A 13,095-nucleotide genomic window follows, 5' to 3' on the forward strand; every position below is an offset into this window, starting at 1 on the left:
AGTCGGCACTTGAGCGTTGAGCGTTCGGTTAAGCTAACTTCTCCTCCTGTTATTGTTACACATGGGTGTTATTGTTACAGCTGTGGATCTACCATTTAGTGGTAGATAAGATATAACGTAGTTACTAGAAATTAATTCGGTAATTCCACTGCTATACCACTCAGCATTTTTTTTTGCAATTTAGTCAACTATCAATTTAGTTTTATTTTTCCGGCCTAGACAACAGCGAAGATGGGAGCGAAATACAGCGTGTTTTTTTTTGTATTTATTGATAGTTTTTACCGCCTTACCATTGGCGGAATTTATAATGTCGATGTGAAATTACGCTGCTACAGCCTACAATAATTATGAACTGTTAAAGTAGACATAGCAAAAACAGAAAACTGTTCAGAACTAAACACAAACAGATTAAGGTTACCACATATAAGACGAAAGCTAAGCTTGGATAACCTTTGCTTAGTAGGCTAACATTTAGTGGCACAGCAGAGTGCAGACATTCAGGTATAAGCCTGAAATAGCTATCTTTATCCCCCATCCCCGTTGGTCTAAGCACATACATACATACATACACATAACATACAAAGTGTTATCTTTACTCGTGTGGACCCGAGAGAACGGTGGGATATCACCTCACAAATCCCTTTAAAGTATAAAGTTAGCACAGTTTGAAAGTAATTTTGAAAATTTAAAGAAATTATGTACGAGTGTGCAAAAGAAACTTGTGCCCGTCAGTAATAATTTCACTTTAAAATAGGGGTCATTTTTCTGTACTTACAAATTTTCGCGGCCACCTCTTGCCAATTATATTAGCAAAACAATATTCAACAAACATGATGAATTCAAAACCTCAATTTAAAAAGAAATAGGAATCATGCAGTGTTGTCTACAATTTCAGCTACAGTTTGATCTCCGCAGGCCTATGCCTGCGGAACATTTCTTTTCGTGAAAGTAGCTTATTTGTAGATCTTTCGAGATTAAATAAATATGGCCAGGATTTATTGTTAAACGAAAATTACTTGGCCACATTAAAATCCTGTCGTAGAAATATATGGCCATGAGTCTTGCTGACAGTCTGGAGGCCCGCCAGGCCAGTGGGGGCTGTGGCTTTTATATGAACGGCAAATTTTCACGAATTAATTTAGCTATTTTGGCACGTCTCAAGCGGAAATGCGGATCATTTGTTTTAGAAGTACGGTTAATATCAGCCGGGAGATGGTAGCTTTATTAGCGAGAGCCCTTGGGATATATTTCCCTGTAATAAACCTAATTCCCTTTGTGGCCCGTAGTGCAATTATTGCCTGGAATATAACTGAACAGTGACAGTAGGTGTACTTTATTTCTAAATGGTAAAAATAGTTTTTTGAAATTGTTTTAATAATTTTAACAAAGTTTTAACACGACTTGATTAAGTACTTCATAAATTTAAACAAACATCCTGCTTTATCATTTATTTATTTAATCTTACTAAATTAAAACACAGCCACTGATAATATTATGTTAATTTTAATCATACTTAATGATCTCATGGAATCTCAAATTAATACAGAAATTTTGAACTATCTACATTATATTATTATATCACCGCCCGCTACTATTAATTGACCTCATAATGACCTAATAATCTTACAGGTTGCTTGATAAGTCCAATTTAAAGTAAATACGAGCAAAACTCCTCTCAGCGTTGCCTTGTTTCCTGAAACAAAAGTTAATCTTACAGAAAGCCATTAAAAAATAAACCATTTGCGGCAGGAAATGAAAAGTTGGGGTGATTATAAGGGGGTCTATATCTTACAGTGGAGGATAAACAGTGATCATGATGCTATTTTTACTTTCAAAAACCGAAGAAACCAACAGATTTGAGATATACCAAAAATTCTGTGAACGCGAACAGGAAATCATAGCGTGGGACAACCCGCTGAGGACCGGACCTTGGCGGCCGAGGACAAAGTGCTCTGAAGCTTCTCACTAGAGGCCTATGTCTAGTGGATGATAACGGGCTGGTGGAGAAGCTGATGGTTGTAAGGGCCCGTATACAAAACTGAGAATTTTCACGATGCACCTCACGAGGGGACAATCCCCCGACGCCGCAAGACCGCCTGCATCGGACGGTTCATCACGATCCATTACGTCCCCACTCCTGGGGCACGGGTCTCATTCCAATGAAGAAGAAGAAAGGTTGTATGCCTATTGTCTCCCACGCTGACCTAGTGAGGGTTGGTGGACACCAACACAAGCAAGCTTGTACTGAGATTCGGACGGTATGTCATATAAATCTCTTTTAAGCAGAGCGGTGACAGCCGAGCAGCTATTGATTTAGCGCTTGAACATACCTGAGTTAGAAACATATTTGTCTGGGTGCGTCCCGGTGTGTACTAGTATGTTGGCGGTGGCGTCGCGGCGCACGGGCGGCTGCAGCGGCAGCTCGGCCTCGCAGCGCACGCGCAGCGCGCCGCGCGCCGCCGCCGCCGATAGACGCAGCGCGCGCCACGACGCCCGGAGACCGCCCTCAATGGGTGCGCTGACGACGGTCTGATCCCAAGGATCCGGCTGTCAATACATAGTTATATTAGTATCGTAGTACTGCTATCGTGTAAATTGTACTGTGCTGGCTTGAAATCAATTATTGTAGTCGACAATGTACACGATAGCAGTACTACGACAGAACTGGCGCGGTAGTCGACTGGAGCGTGTATCCTTAAGTCTATGGTCAAACCAATAGTGATGGTATCCCGCAGTACAGTCTGTTGAAAGTACCGCGCCATGTTGACCTAACAGTTATTCTACAATGAAATAGTTGTAGCATGTCTCATGTAACCAACATTTGATAGCCAGTAACCGAGGTGTATTGTTGGTCCTTTCATTTATACCATAGTTGCTACAAGGCCTACAAGTTATGAGAGAGCGAAAGAAAATACTGGCACAGAATAACAACTAGTAACTAGATATAAGTGAAGAGTCATAGTAGTATTCATTTAGCCTACATTAAACTGCATGGGGCTGAGGAACAAAGGCTGTTTCCGTAGGCCGGTTGTGGTTAGTTAAATTAGTGTTGCAGTAAGTATATTCATTGGTCTATACATTTTATAATAACTACCATTAAAAATGATGCCACAAGTTAATTGTTACAATTTATTCACTACCTTGTAACGTTTTAAACTGCACTAAAGTGAACTGTGCCGGGGGCTTGTGAGTTATGGAGCTATAATGGGGCAACTGATTTATGTTTAGCAAAATTTGGTACCGGCAGGATAAACATAATATATTATTATTTATAAGCACTCTCATGGGTAGGTACTATTAATTGGTACCTACCTATGTATAATATTTTGTAACCCGATTATAAGCCATTATTCAGAGAGCGAAAAAAAAAACATGAATTAATGATTAATATCTTTTCCTTTGGAAGGCGCTTACTCACAAAAAAGCTTTATATGTAAAATGATGGTTTGAGTACACTTCTATCAAAAGCCATGTAGTTCAACGTGCAATCGTAAAATTAATTAAGCAATGTAAGCACGTTGTTAATTTTGTTGCAAGAAAAACACTAAAGCGTTTCTCATAAAGTTTAAACGACATCCTTAAGATTGATCTCATCTTTGTAAATGAATTGTTCAGTTGATAAAATTATACAGGGTGTTGCAAAAATGGTATACTAAGCCGAAAGGGGGTGACTCAGAGGGTCAATCTAAACAACTTTTACTCTCTACAACATAGGGTAATTTTAAAATTATACAGGATAATTCTTATGTCACTGAATTAAACCATAATATAAATTTTACCTAGTTATAAATTTTAATTGAGCCGATCCAATCGCTTTAGCATTTCGTATTTGATATTACTTTTTGTTTCGATTGCTCCCCGTTGTCTCGTTTGAATCCACGTTATCGGAATATTCCGATATGTTCATTTGCATTTTTATAGACCAGTCATACATAAGTAATGAATATACGAGTACAATAAATAATAAGTACCTGCGGTCCATAATTATAAATTGGTTACTAAATCTAGCCTGTAATAATTGCTCATAACAATTATACGTAGTTATCCATTCATGTAATTGCCCCTTGTAGAAGTTACATTGACAATTTGGTTGATCCTAAAGCAATATGTATATCTACAGCAGATCCATAGCAAACTCCAATAATATTAGTCACATCTAATGTGTACTATAACTTATGGTACATTTTTATAGTAAATATCTTGTATTATGTGTATGATGCATAGGACGCATAATTAGATGTTCAGTTTAAACTACACTTGTAGTTATAGGTAGCGTGTGCAGTCTCCAACAAACATTACAATATTAAAGCTGTCTCCAAGACGGAAACTATGGGATGATTTTCAACTATAAGTAAAAGAAAAAATACATATTATAGGTACAGGCTGAAAATTTGTCAGTGACTTCCGCGATTCTAGAGTTAATCACAATGAAAATGACTCTGCAGTTCAGCTCCATCGGCCTGGCAACGGAAACGTCACTTATACATTATCAACCTGTATAGTTGGAACATACCTTTTGCAGCTGTTCGTCGATGTACCAGCGGATGTCGGCGGGCGGCAGCGAGTAGTCGGCGCTGCAGTTCAGCAGCAGCTGCTCGCCGGCGCGCGCCGCGCCCGGGGCGCCCGAGATCACCGGGTCCAGGGTCGGCATCGCTGGTGAAAAAGGGTTCTAGTAATCATCATCATCACGACCCATCACGTCCAAATTGCTGGGGCACGGGTTTCCTTTCAATAAAGGAAGTTTTAGGTTAGGGCATAGTGCACCACGCTGGCCCAGTGCGGGTTGGTGGACTAGTAGTAGGAGTGGTGGTAATAGAAGGAATAGTGCTTGTTGTAAAAGGTACTAATAACGCCGAGTAGAAAGAATTGTAAAAAACCTTTCCACACAAAATATCTTGCTGAAAAGTTTAAAAAAGATTTGACAAAACCGATTCACTATGAAAGACCTTTATTTATGTAAAGAGGCTGAGTTGCCACCATATAAACAGTCTCGAAGCAAAATTTAATATTAAGGAAAAATAACAACAGAGTGTTTCCTTTCGTGTATGTCATACCTCCTGGCTACATGGTAAGACAAATAAATGCGGTAAACACAAAGTATTTCAATTTAATATCGCAGACGTGTATGTTTATATTCTTGGAATTTTAATATCAGGAGCGATACGCCGTTAGCGGGATTCCCAACATTTCACTCGCATAAAGGTACTTCGCAAGCCAAAAACATTTCCAATAAAAGTTAGACATGCCTCATACACTTAGCATCCAAGACCCGGCAACATACTCGTAATATAGCCGATACCCTCATCATATTATGAGAAACAGCAGCACTCTAGAGCAAATAGATCATAACCCAATTATTAAATCATAGCATGGCCAAATAGTCATAGACCAATACCGCCCGTTCGTCAGTATTAAATAATCAACGCTGGAATGGAATAATGTCATAAGCCGCTTTTTTGACAAAATGCACCATGATTTCATTATTGATTTATTGAAATCATGTGATTATATAACCTTCCAGCGTCATTATTTATGATGCTTACCAGCGACAGTCATGAGCTTAGTCTCCCTGGCGATGAGGAACTTGGGTCCCTCTGTTGAGGTCTCGCAGGTGTAGAGCGCGCGCGCCGCCACCGGTGCCGGCCGCACCGCCACCTCACAGCGCGAGGACTCGCACGAGCCGTTCAGCACCATGACTCCAGTCACGTTGAACAGACGGATTGGTGGCTGCCACCAAATAAAAGAGTAAATAAAATAATCTGAATATACTAGGGAGAAATGAAAAACTTCCACCTGTCATTGCCGTTACAATATAACTTTTCATTGCCCGCGAGTGTATAATAATTGCAAGGAGAAGTAAAGTTTCGGGCTATCACAAATTCACACTTGTCTACCTGAAGCAACGCTGATATTTTTTACGCTTTATTCGATAGATTTTAAAATTAAAATAGTGCTTAAGACATTTTGCCTCGTCAGCGTCGACATCCCATAACTTACCGTCTGTTGTGGGTTGTAGCGGAAGATCTCGTCCATGTCGCGGTACCACTTGACGGAGTGCAGGCGGTGCTGGTCCATGTTGAAGTGGCAGCTGAGCTCGGCCGCGCGCCGCGGGTCCGCCAGCAGCGGCACGCGCAGCTCCGAGATCTCGTACGCTGATGACAGCGCTGGGAACAAAGGGTACTATCATCAATTTGTCTATGAAGGTGCAATTCCGTTGATCGCGTATCGCGACTGTGCTCCACGGGCGACGGCTTAGGTATTATGCCTAATTCTGTGTAGTGCAGCCGTAGGCCGCGCAAGGCTGTCGCGTCGTAACTGTCGTAAGCCATACACGGAATAGTACCTTAAACTACACCCGCTGAAATCCACCAGCTGACAATAAGGTAGCCATCATCAGATCACGGTGAGAAGGTTATTATCATCGTACTCCATCAGATAAAATTTGACAGCTGGGTTCACAAAGTGAAAACGTGGAGCGGATTCAGATATCTGCGTAGGCGACTATATACAGTAACCTATATACAAAACCAGTAACATTAAGGCTCGGCTGCGACATATGTGAGCAGCATCATTGTATTTGCGGTGCACTGGTAGACTCAAGGGGGGGTTCCGCTCATCTCGCATAATCTTTATTGACCAAAACTCATTTCGCATAACTCGTATGGTCTAAACTTTTTTGGCCGAACCATCACTTTGCCAAGACTTATGTGGCATAAGGCTCGTTTCGTCTAAAACTCTTTAGGCACAATCTTTGAACACCTAAGTTTCGTTTGCTCAAATTTATGTTCGTCTATACCTATGTATAATCTTGTTTCTCCTAATGTTATCTTAATAAATAATATATTAAGTATGTAGTAAATATACAAATTGTGGTATTTTTCTCCTACATCCCGAAAATCACGATATTGTATGATCAAAAAATCGAAAGTTAACGACCAATATAATTATTACAAACCCCATGAGATCGAAACCTAAAAATAGGTGCGACGACGAGCAAAGCGAGGAGGAGCGTGTTAGGTGCACATGTTCATCAAAACCAAAGCGGAGCGCAGCGAAGCGGAGCGGAGCGTTTTCCAAACAGCGGAAACAATACAAGGCACCAGTTTGCGCTATGTAGGGAGACGCTCCGTCAAAGTTAAAGCCAAACGAATATTATTACTTTGTTGTATAAACCTATGTCATAGCATTATTAGGCTATTCAAGATTTGGCCATACCATTATTAGGCTAAACAATGTTATGCGAAATAACTTTTTACTAAACGAGATTTATGCCATACGATTTTCGGCGTAACGAGACTTTGACGAAACGTTACTATGCAATACGAGATTAGGCAAATAAATCTTATGCTAAAAAAGGTAGAACCCTCAAGGGGTCATCATGGTCTAAGTTGTCCAAAGTGCGCTGGTAGATTTCCAAGACATCATGCGCTAAATGACTTGATTAAGAGGGCAATGGTCATGGCGAATATCTCGTGCGTCCTGGAACCACCAGGTTTGAGTCGCACTGATGGGAAGCGTCCGGATGGACTAACGCTGGTCCCCTGGGAGCGTGGCAGAAGCTTGTTGTGGGATGCCACATGTGTTAGCACGTTTGCAGCTTCACATTTAGCAGGAACGGCAAGAGTAGCGGGCTCGGCGGCTGAGAATGCCGCTAGATTAAAGCACCAAAAGTATACGGATTTAAAAAACCGTTACTTGTTTGTCCCTGTAGCAGTGGAGACGAGCGGAGTTTGGGGTGGTGAAGCTAAAGCCCTCATAAGGGATCTAGGCCGCCGTATTGCCTCGCGAGGACATGATCGTCGCTCCGGGTCGTACTTGGCTCAAAGGCTCTCTCTTGCTATTCAAAGAGGTAACGCTGCAAGCATTATGGGTACTTTTGGGCCAGGTATGACTCGTGGCGGATTATTAGATTAATTTAATTTTACTTTTTACTTTGACGAAGCATGTTACGCTGACGATGACGATGTTCTACACAGAATGACGAAGATTGTTAATATCTATTCTATATTTAGGTCCTGGTCTATAATTAAGCCTAGAAACTTAGTTTGTATTACCAATAAAATGTTTGATTTTCAGTAGATAAAAAACAAATCCTGAGCCAATTAATAGTTTCCATGCTGTCGCAAAAGTTCATTTTTATCTCGGTGCATATTATGCTTAACAAAAGAAAAAAAAGCAACGACACTGATCCTATCGGTGACTGCACACGAGATCTCTTCCGCACCCATTCACTCCTCGCATTCGAAGTAGTTTGAATACTAAAGCGGTAAAAATAATCGTAAAAGACGAACTGTGACTGCAAAATGGGCAACAAACTGGGAAGTATGCCAAACTAAAGTCTGGGCATCATTTGGCGAAAAAATACGAATTAAAGAAAAAGAAAGTTAAACTAAAACACGGAGCGAGTGGTAGTTCAATTAGATAAGCTGATAAGCTTCTCATGCTAAAGATATGGGTCCAGATCCCGCCCCACATGTTCCAATGAGTAAGGAATTTAAGTATGAAAAGTGTGAAGTAACTGGGAAAACTTGCATAACTAGATTTAGCAAATCTATAGATGTGATCCCACCAACAGCACCAATACATATAAAGTGGACTAACGTGGTAGAAAAAAGGTCTAACCTTGAGTATATGCACAAAGGTCCCATCAGAGTGAGCCAAATTCTAGGTACCTACACCCCTACGAAGAAAATCTTAGACAATTCGTCACATAGGTTTTAATTGTGTTTTAACTAAAAAAACTTTTCAATCTTTGAAATTATTTCCTTGCAGCCGACTCGTCAAATTTGAGTGTTTTGCACGCCTATGAGATTTTTAGCGAAATAACGTTGCTACGCTTTATGTGCTACGAACTATGCGCTACGAATTACGTGCTACGAACTACGAGCTACGAAATTTGCGCTACGAAGTACTGTTGTAGTAATTTTTCGAACTTTTCTTTAAAATCAGGGCTCATAGATTTAGATGTAGGCTTAGAAACATACCAAGACTTTCTGATAACTTTTTTACAGTGCGAACTATATGGTATTGTGCTTTTGTGGGATCATTCATTTGCCTAATTATTAATTTTCTCATTATTTATCTCAGTATTTCAACGACAATCGAACCCAACTTTTAATTCTATTCTATCGTAATCGAATAGAGGTATATATATACTTACCAAAAAACATCAAAATGTTTAAATATTTCATTTTCACACACAAAAGCACCATTAATTATTTCTAAATTAAAATTAATGTCACATTTCCTCTCATAAACACAATTTCACTTTACAGACTGATTCCACTAAATAGTGTCAACAAGTTTAAGTTCTTCATTTTAAAACACCAAACTTTCACAACTTAAGCCCACTTTAAAGTTAAATAACCGATTGCAATCCACCGAACGATATCGTATTTCATTTTCACCAACAGAGGTCAGAGCCCTCTCTCCCCGAAGTCTGGAAGCTGACTGCCGAATGTACCAAATGTACCCTTGAGGCAAAGGGTACGCTCAGCCGTCATGCGCAGAAGTACCTTCCCCTGGGGGCCTTAAGTGGATTAAGTTTTACAACTTTTACAATTGATAAAATGAGATGACGCTGAATGGAACAAGTGTAATGTGCGCTTCAAATGAAAACAGAAATCCTTTAGAAATGTTTATGCTTGGAAACTTACTTTTATGAAAGATCGATTGGTTTGTTAGAAAAGTAAAACTGTTAACTTTTTTTTCAGATACCTACTTAACCTTTTTACCATCTTCTTCAAGTCTATAATAGTATACTGTTGCAAGCTGTTGGCCGGAAGAATCTGTCGATATGTGATTTTAGCGCAACCCCTTGTTAATAATACCTATAATTGAAAAAAATACCATATACACACAAAATTTTACAGTGGTTGTTTTTAACGAGTCTCGCGATCGCGACAGCAACCATTCCGTCCAGATTAGCGACTTACCCGTGAAAAGTTTTCACAGAAAGCTTATGTTTCTGCGATGTTGAGTCGTATTACCGTTAAACCGGGCCCTTGAGCAATGCGAGCTGGCAGACCGTACGTTGTGTGCGCAGCGCACAGCTGATCCGATCTGTCTGAAACGAGATTCTGTCTTGTTGTATAAATTGCATCCTTTTTCACGACGAATTTCTGAACTTTTACAAAAGCAATCTTGTTAAAAGACACACGATCTATCCGTGATCCACTACCGTCAACATGATTCGCACACATCATTACAAACTTATAGCTCCTTGATTTCTCATTTTAAAAGGTAATTTTATTTCAGATTGTCTACACTACATAAGTTTAGATCTATCGGTACGATTGACCGAAATCAGCCAAAGTTTTGTAGAAACAGTAATTAAGTATATTACTAAGTAGTTCATGATGTTATTGGATGATCTTATTTTCATTGCGAGTATCCTTTCAAAACTTCTGTCTGTCTGTTTGTTAACATTTAGATATTTAACTGTAGCGTAATTGGTCCGAGGAAATCATGAAACAGGCGGTTCCAAGAACCTTGTAAAGCAAGTATTAGCTTTACCAGGACAAGGCGCTTTTGCTGGTAGTTAATTAATTCTCCGTTTAAGTTTTGATCCAGCGTTGCGTTGTGAGACAACTTTGTCTCCTTATTTTAAAAGTTTGTGCCCAACGTTAATTGTGTATCTTATAATTATAATTGTTTCATAAAATGAGACGTAACTTAGGAATATTTTTTAATTACTTCAGTTAGAAGTTTGTTTTCTGAAGTACTCTTTCTATGCTGACTACAATTACAATTTAATGTTTTAATTTTCTTAATTAAATCTAGTATAAGTAGGTACGTGGTTTATTTATTTTTGTGTCTTATCCATATTAAACATTTATATTTAGAAATTTAGACTATTATTAAATCGTGTTAATACACTAGCACTGCTACATATTTTGGGCACCCAAATCAGGTAAGAGAATAATTTCAAGAAATGTTCCAGACTATTAACAAAATTGGACATACTGTAGGCTTTAGGCTAGCATAGTACCCCAGAGCCAGAACCCACCATCGCACTATATCCTTCTTTAATAACTTACAAAATGTTACAGTCCCCATAAAAGTCACGCGCATCAATGCTCGCAGTTGTTTATCGAGCTGATATTTCGCAGATGTGGAGCGAGTAGCGTCAGCAATATTGTCTACATAGTCAGCTACGGATACAGCTGAACAATGCTGTTATTACATTGCAGCCGGAGTATGGCACCGATATGAACACACAGCCTGTGGATGGATATGGATAGATGTAACGAGTGTTGGATGATTGGATGAGCCACACAGATGCGGGTCGCCACTATTTGCGAGGAGGATGTTTATTTTTTAAGTTTCAGTTTTCATATTTAGGTTTATAGCTTATATTATCGTTGGGTTGCTCTAAACTGTAACGGAATGCCAAATGATTAGAAAGTTAATAAGAAAGGTGTGGGTTCATTGGTTCATTCAAAACATGCTGCCGCCTCTTTCTCCGCTTTGATAATTCAACAATCTTTGATGGAGCTATCAATAAGGTGATTTAAAAAAATCTGATTAAGTAGATTAAGTAGTAGATTAATGAAAATGATTCCTGCCTAATGCCTATGAATCATATTATTATGTACGTGGGTATTACCATACTGTACTTGTCATTCTATGGTATTACGATAAGCCAAAAAACCTTAGGAAAAAACACCATAAATTCTAACCACGTAGCAACCCGATAAAGCCGGCTCTTCTGCCACCTCCCGCGGAGTTTAAAGTAGCCGATTGGCGGGGCAAAGGCCGCAACTTTGGTATTCAACACGGTGAAGAAGTTTTTCAGTCACGCGTCACGCAAGTCAAGGAAGATACTTACTTGTATTTAGGACCTTTGCGTCTCGCTTTCACATTATTTTGATACCGTCGTGGGTCCTATTTTTTAGGTTCATCAGCATCATCATCAGCCTTCTATCGCCCACTGTTGGGTATAGGCCTCCTTATTTGTACGCCAATTCTTCCGGTCCTGTGCCGCTCTGATCCACTGCTTCCCTGCAACCTTGCAGATGTCATCGGACCATCTAGCAGGTGGTCTGCCAACCGCTCTTCGTCCGTCTCTAGGCCACCATTCTGTGACCGCCTTTGTCCACCTTCCGTCCTCCCGACGAGCCAAGTGTCCCGCCCACTCCCATTTTAGTTCGGCGACCCGCATACCGACGTCGAACACTTTGGTCCTTTTGCGGATCACCACGTTGGGAATACGGTCTCTAAGCGAAATGCCTAACATGGCTCGCTCCATAGCTCTCTGTGCAACTCTGATTCGGTGCACAGTTTCCTTGGTCAGCGTCCATGTTTCGGCACCGTATGTTAGTGTGGGTAAGACACATTGGTTAAACACCTTGGTCTTCAGGCATTGTGGGATCTTAGACTTCAGGACATCATCAATTTTTTAGGTTAGATTTGTTTAAACGTCGATTAAGAGGAACGTTCTGTCATTAATTTAATATACCTATTAAGTATAGGTTTTTAAACGTTTTGAATTTATGTTGTTTATGTACATAACTTCATTCTAGATATTATAGTATTAAAAATACTACAGGACATAAGTATATAAAGTCGGTACGTCAAAACTGGACCTAAAAAAAGGTGATAAATAAAAACATATACCTATAACATAACAGCAACAAAATATTTATTTGAAGGACAAACATTCTGTAACAAAATAAAAGTAGAAAAGCTATTTTCCACAAGGGCTACCAAGGGTCTAGTAAAAGTTGACCTCCAGCCATAAGCCTATAAACTGGGAAACGACATACGATTCAAAGAGGATGCGAATGAAGAACTGTCTTCGTACATTTATCGTCCCGAGCTGGCTGGCACGGAGACAACCTCCAGTGTAGAAAGTTGTTTCTTAAAACTTCATCAATCCAGGTTGTTGCAAAAAGAGTATACTATACAGGGTGGCCCAACGAGTGACGTCCAAAGGAAAATGTTTGATTCCTTAGGTCAAGGGGTAGCCAAATCACCCCCATGTATGTTCAGCAATTTTTAGTAGTTTAGGAGTTATGATTTTTTTTCCAATTTTTCTACGAAAATCGACCTCAGTGGATTAATTATGTTTTATTATTTTTTGGATAACTTTTT

The 13,095-nt window shown here is 39.7% G+C and overlaps 1 protein-coding gene across 1 annotated transcript in view; it reads right to left on the bottom strand.

Moving 5' to 3' along the window:
* Window positions 1-1,442: 1,442 nt before the first annotated feature.
* The window catches only part of LOC119691514, a 29,298-nt gene continuing 17,645 nt past the window's right edge, over window positions 1,443-13,095 (bottom strand). Inside the window, exons 2-6 of the mRNA XM_048626881.1 lie at window positions 5,998-6,164; window positions 5,544-5,727; window positions 4,514-4,653; window positions 2,331-2,547; window positions 1,443-1,693 (exon numbers count right to left, since the gene is read on the bottom strand). Of these exons, the coding sequence (XP_048482838.1) occupies window positions 1,605-1,693; window positions 2,331-2,547; window positions 4,514-4,653; window positions 5,544-5,727; window positions 5,998-6,164 (797 nt within the window). The 3' untranslated portion in view covers window positions 1,443-1,604. The remainder of the gene's footprint in view (window positions 1,694-2,330; window positions 2,548-4,513; window positions 4,654-5,543; window positions 5,728-5,997; window positions 6,165-13,095) is intronic.

This window comes from Plutella xylostella, chromosome 17, assembly GCF_932276165.1.
Source record: "Plutella xylostella chromosome 17, ilPluXylo3.1, whole genome shotgun sequence".
Taxonomy (NCBI): domain Eukaryota; kingdom Metazoa; phylum Arthropoda; class Insecta; order Lepidoptera; family Plutellidae; genus Plutella; species Plutella xylostella.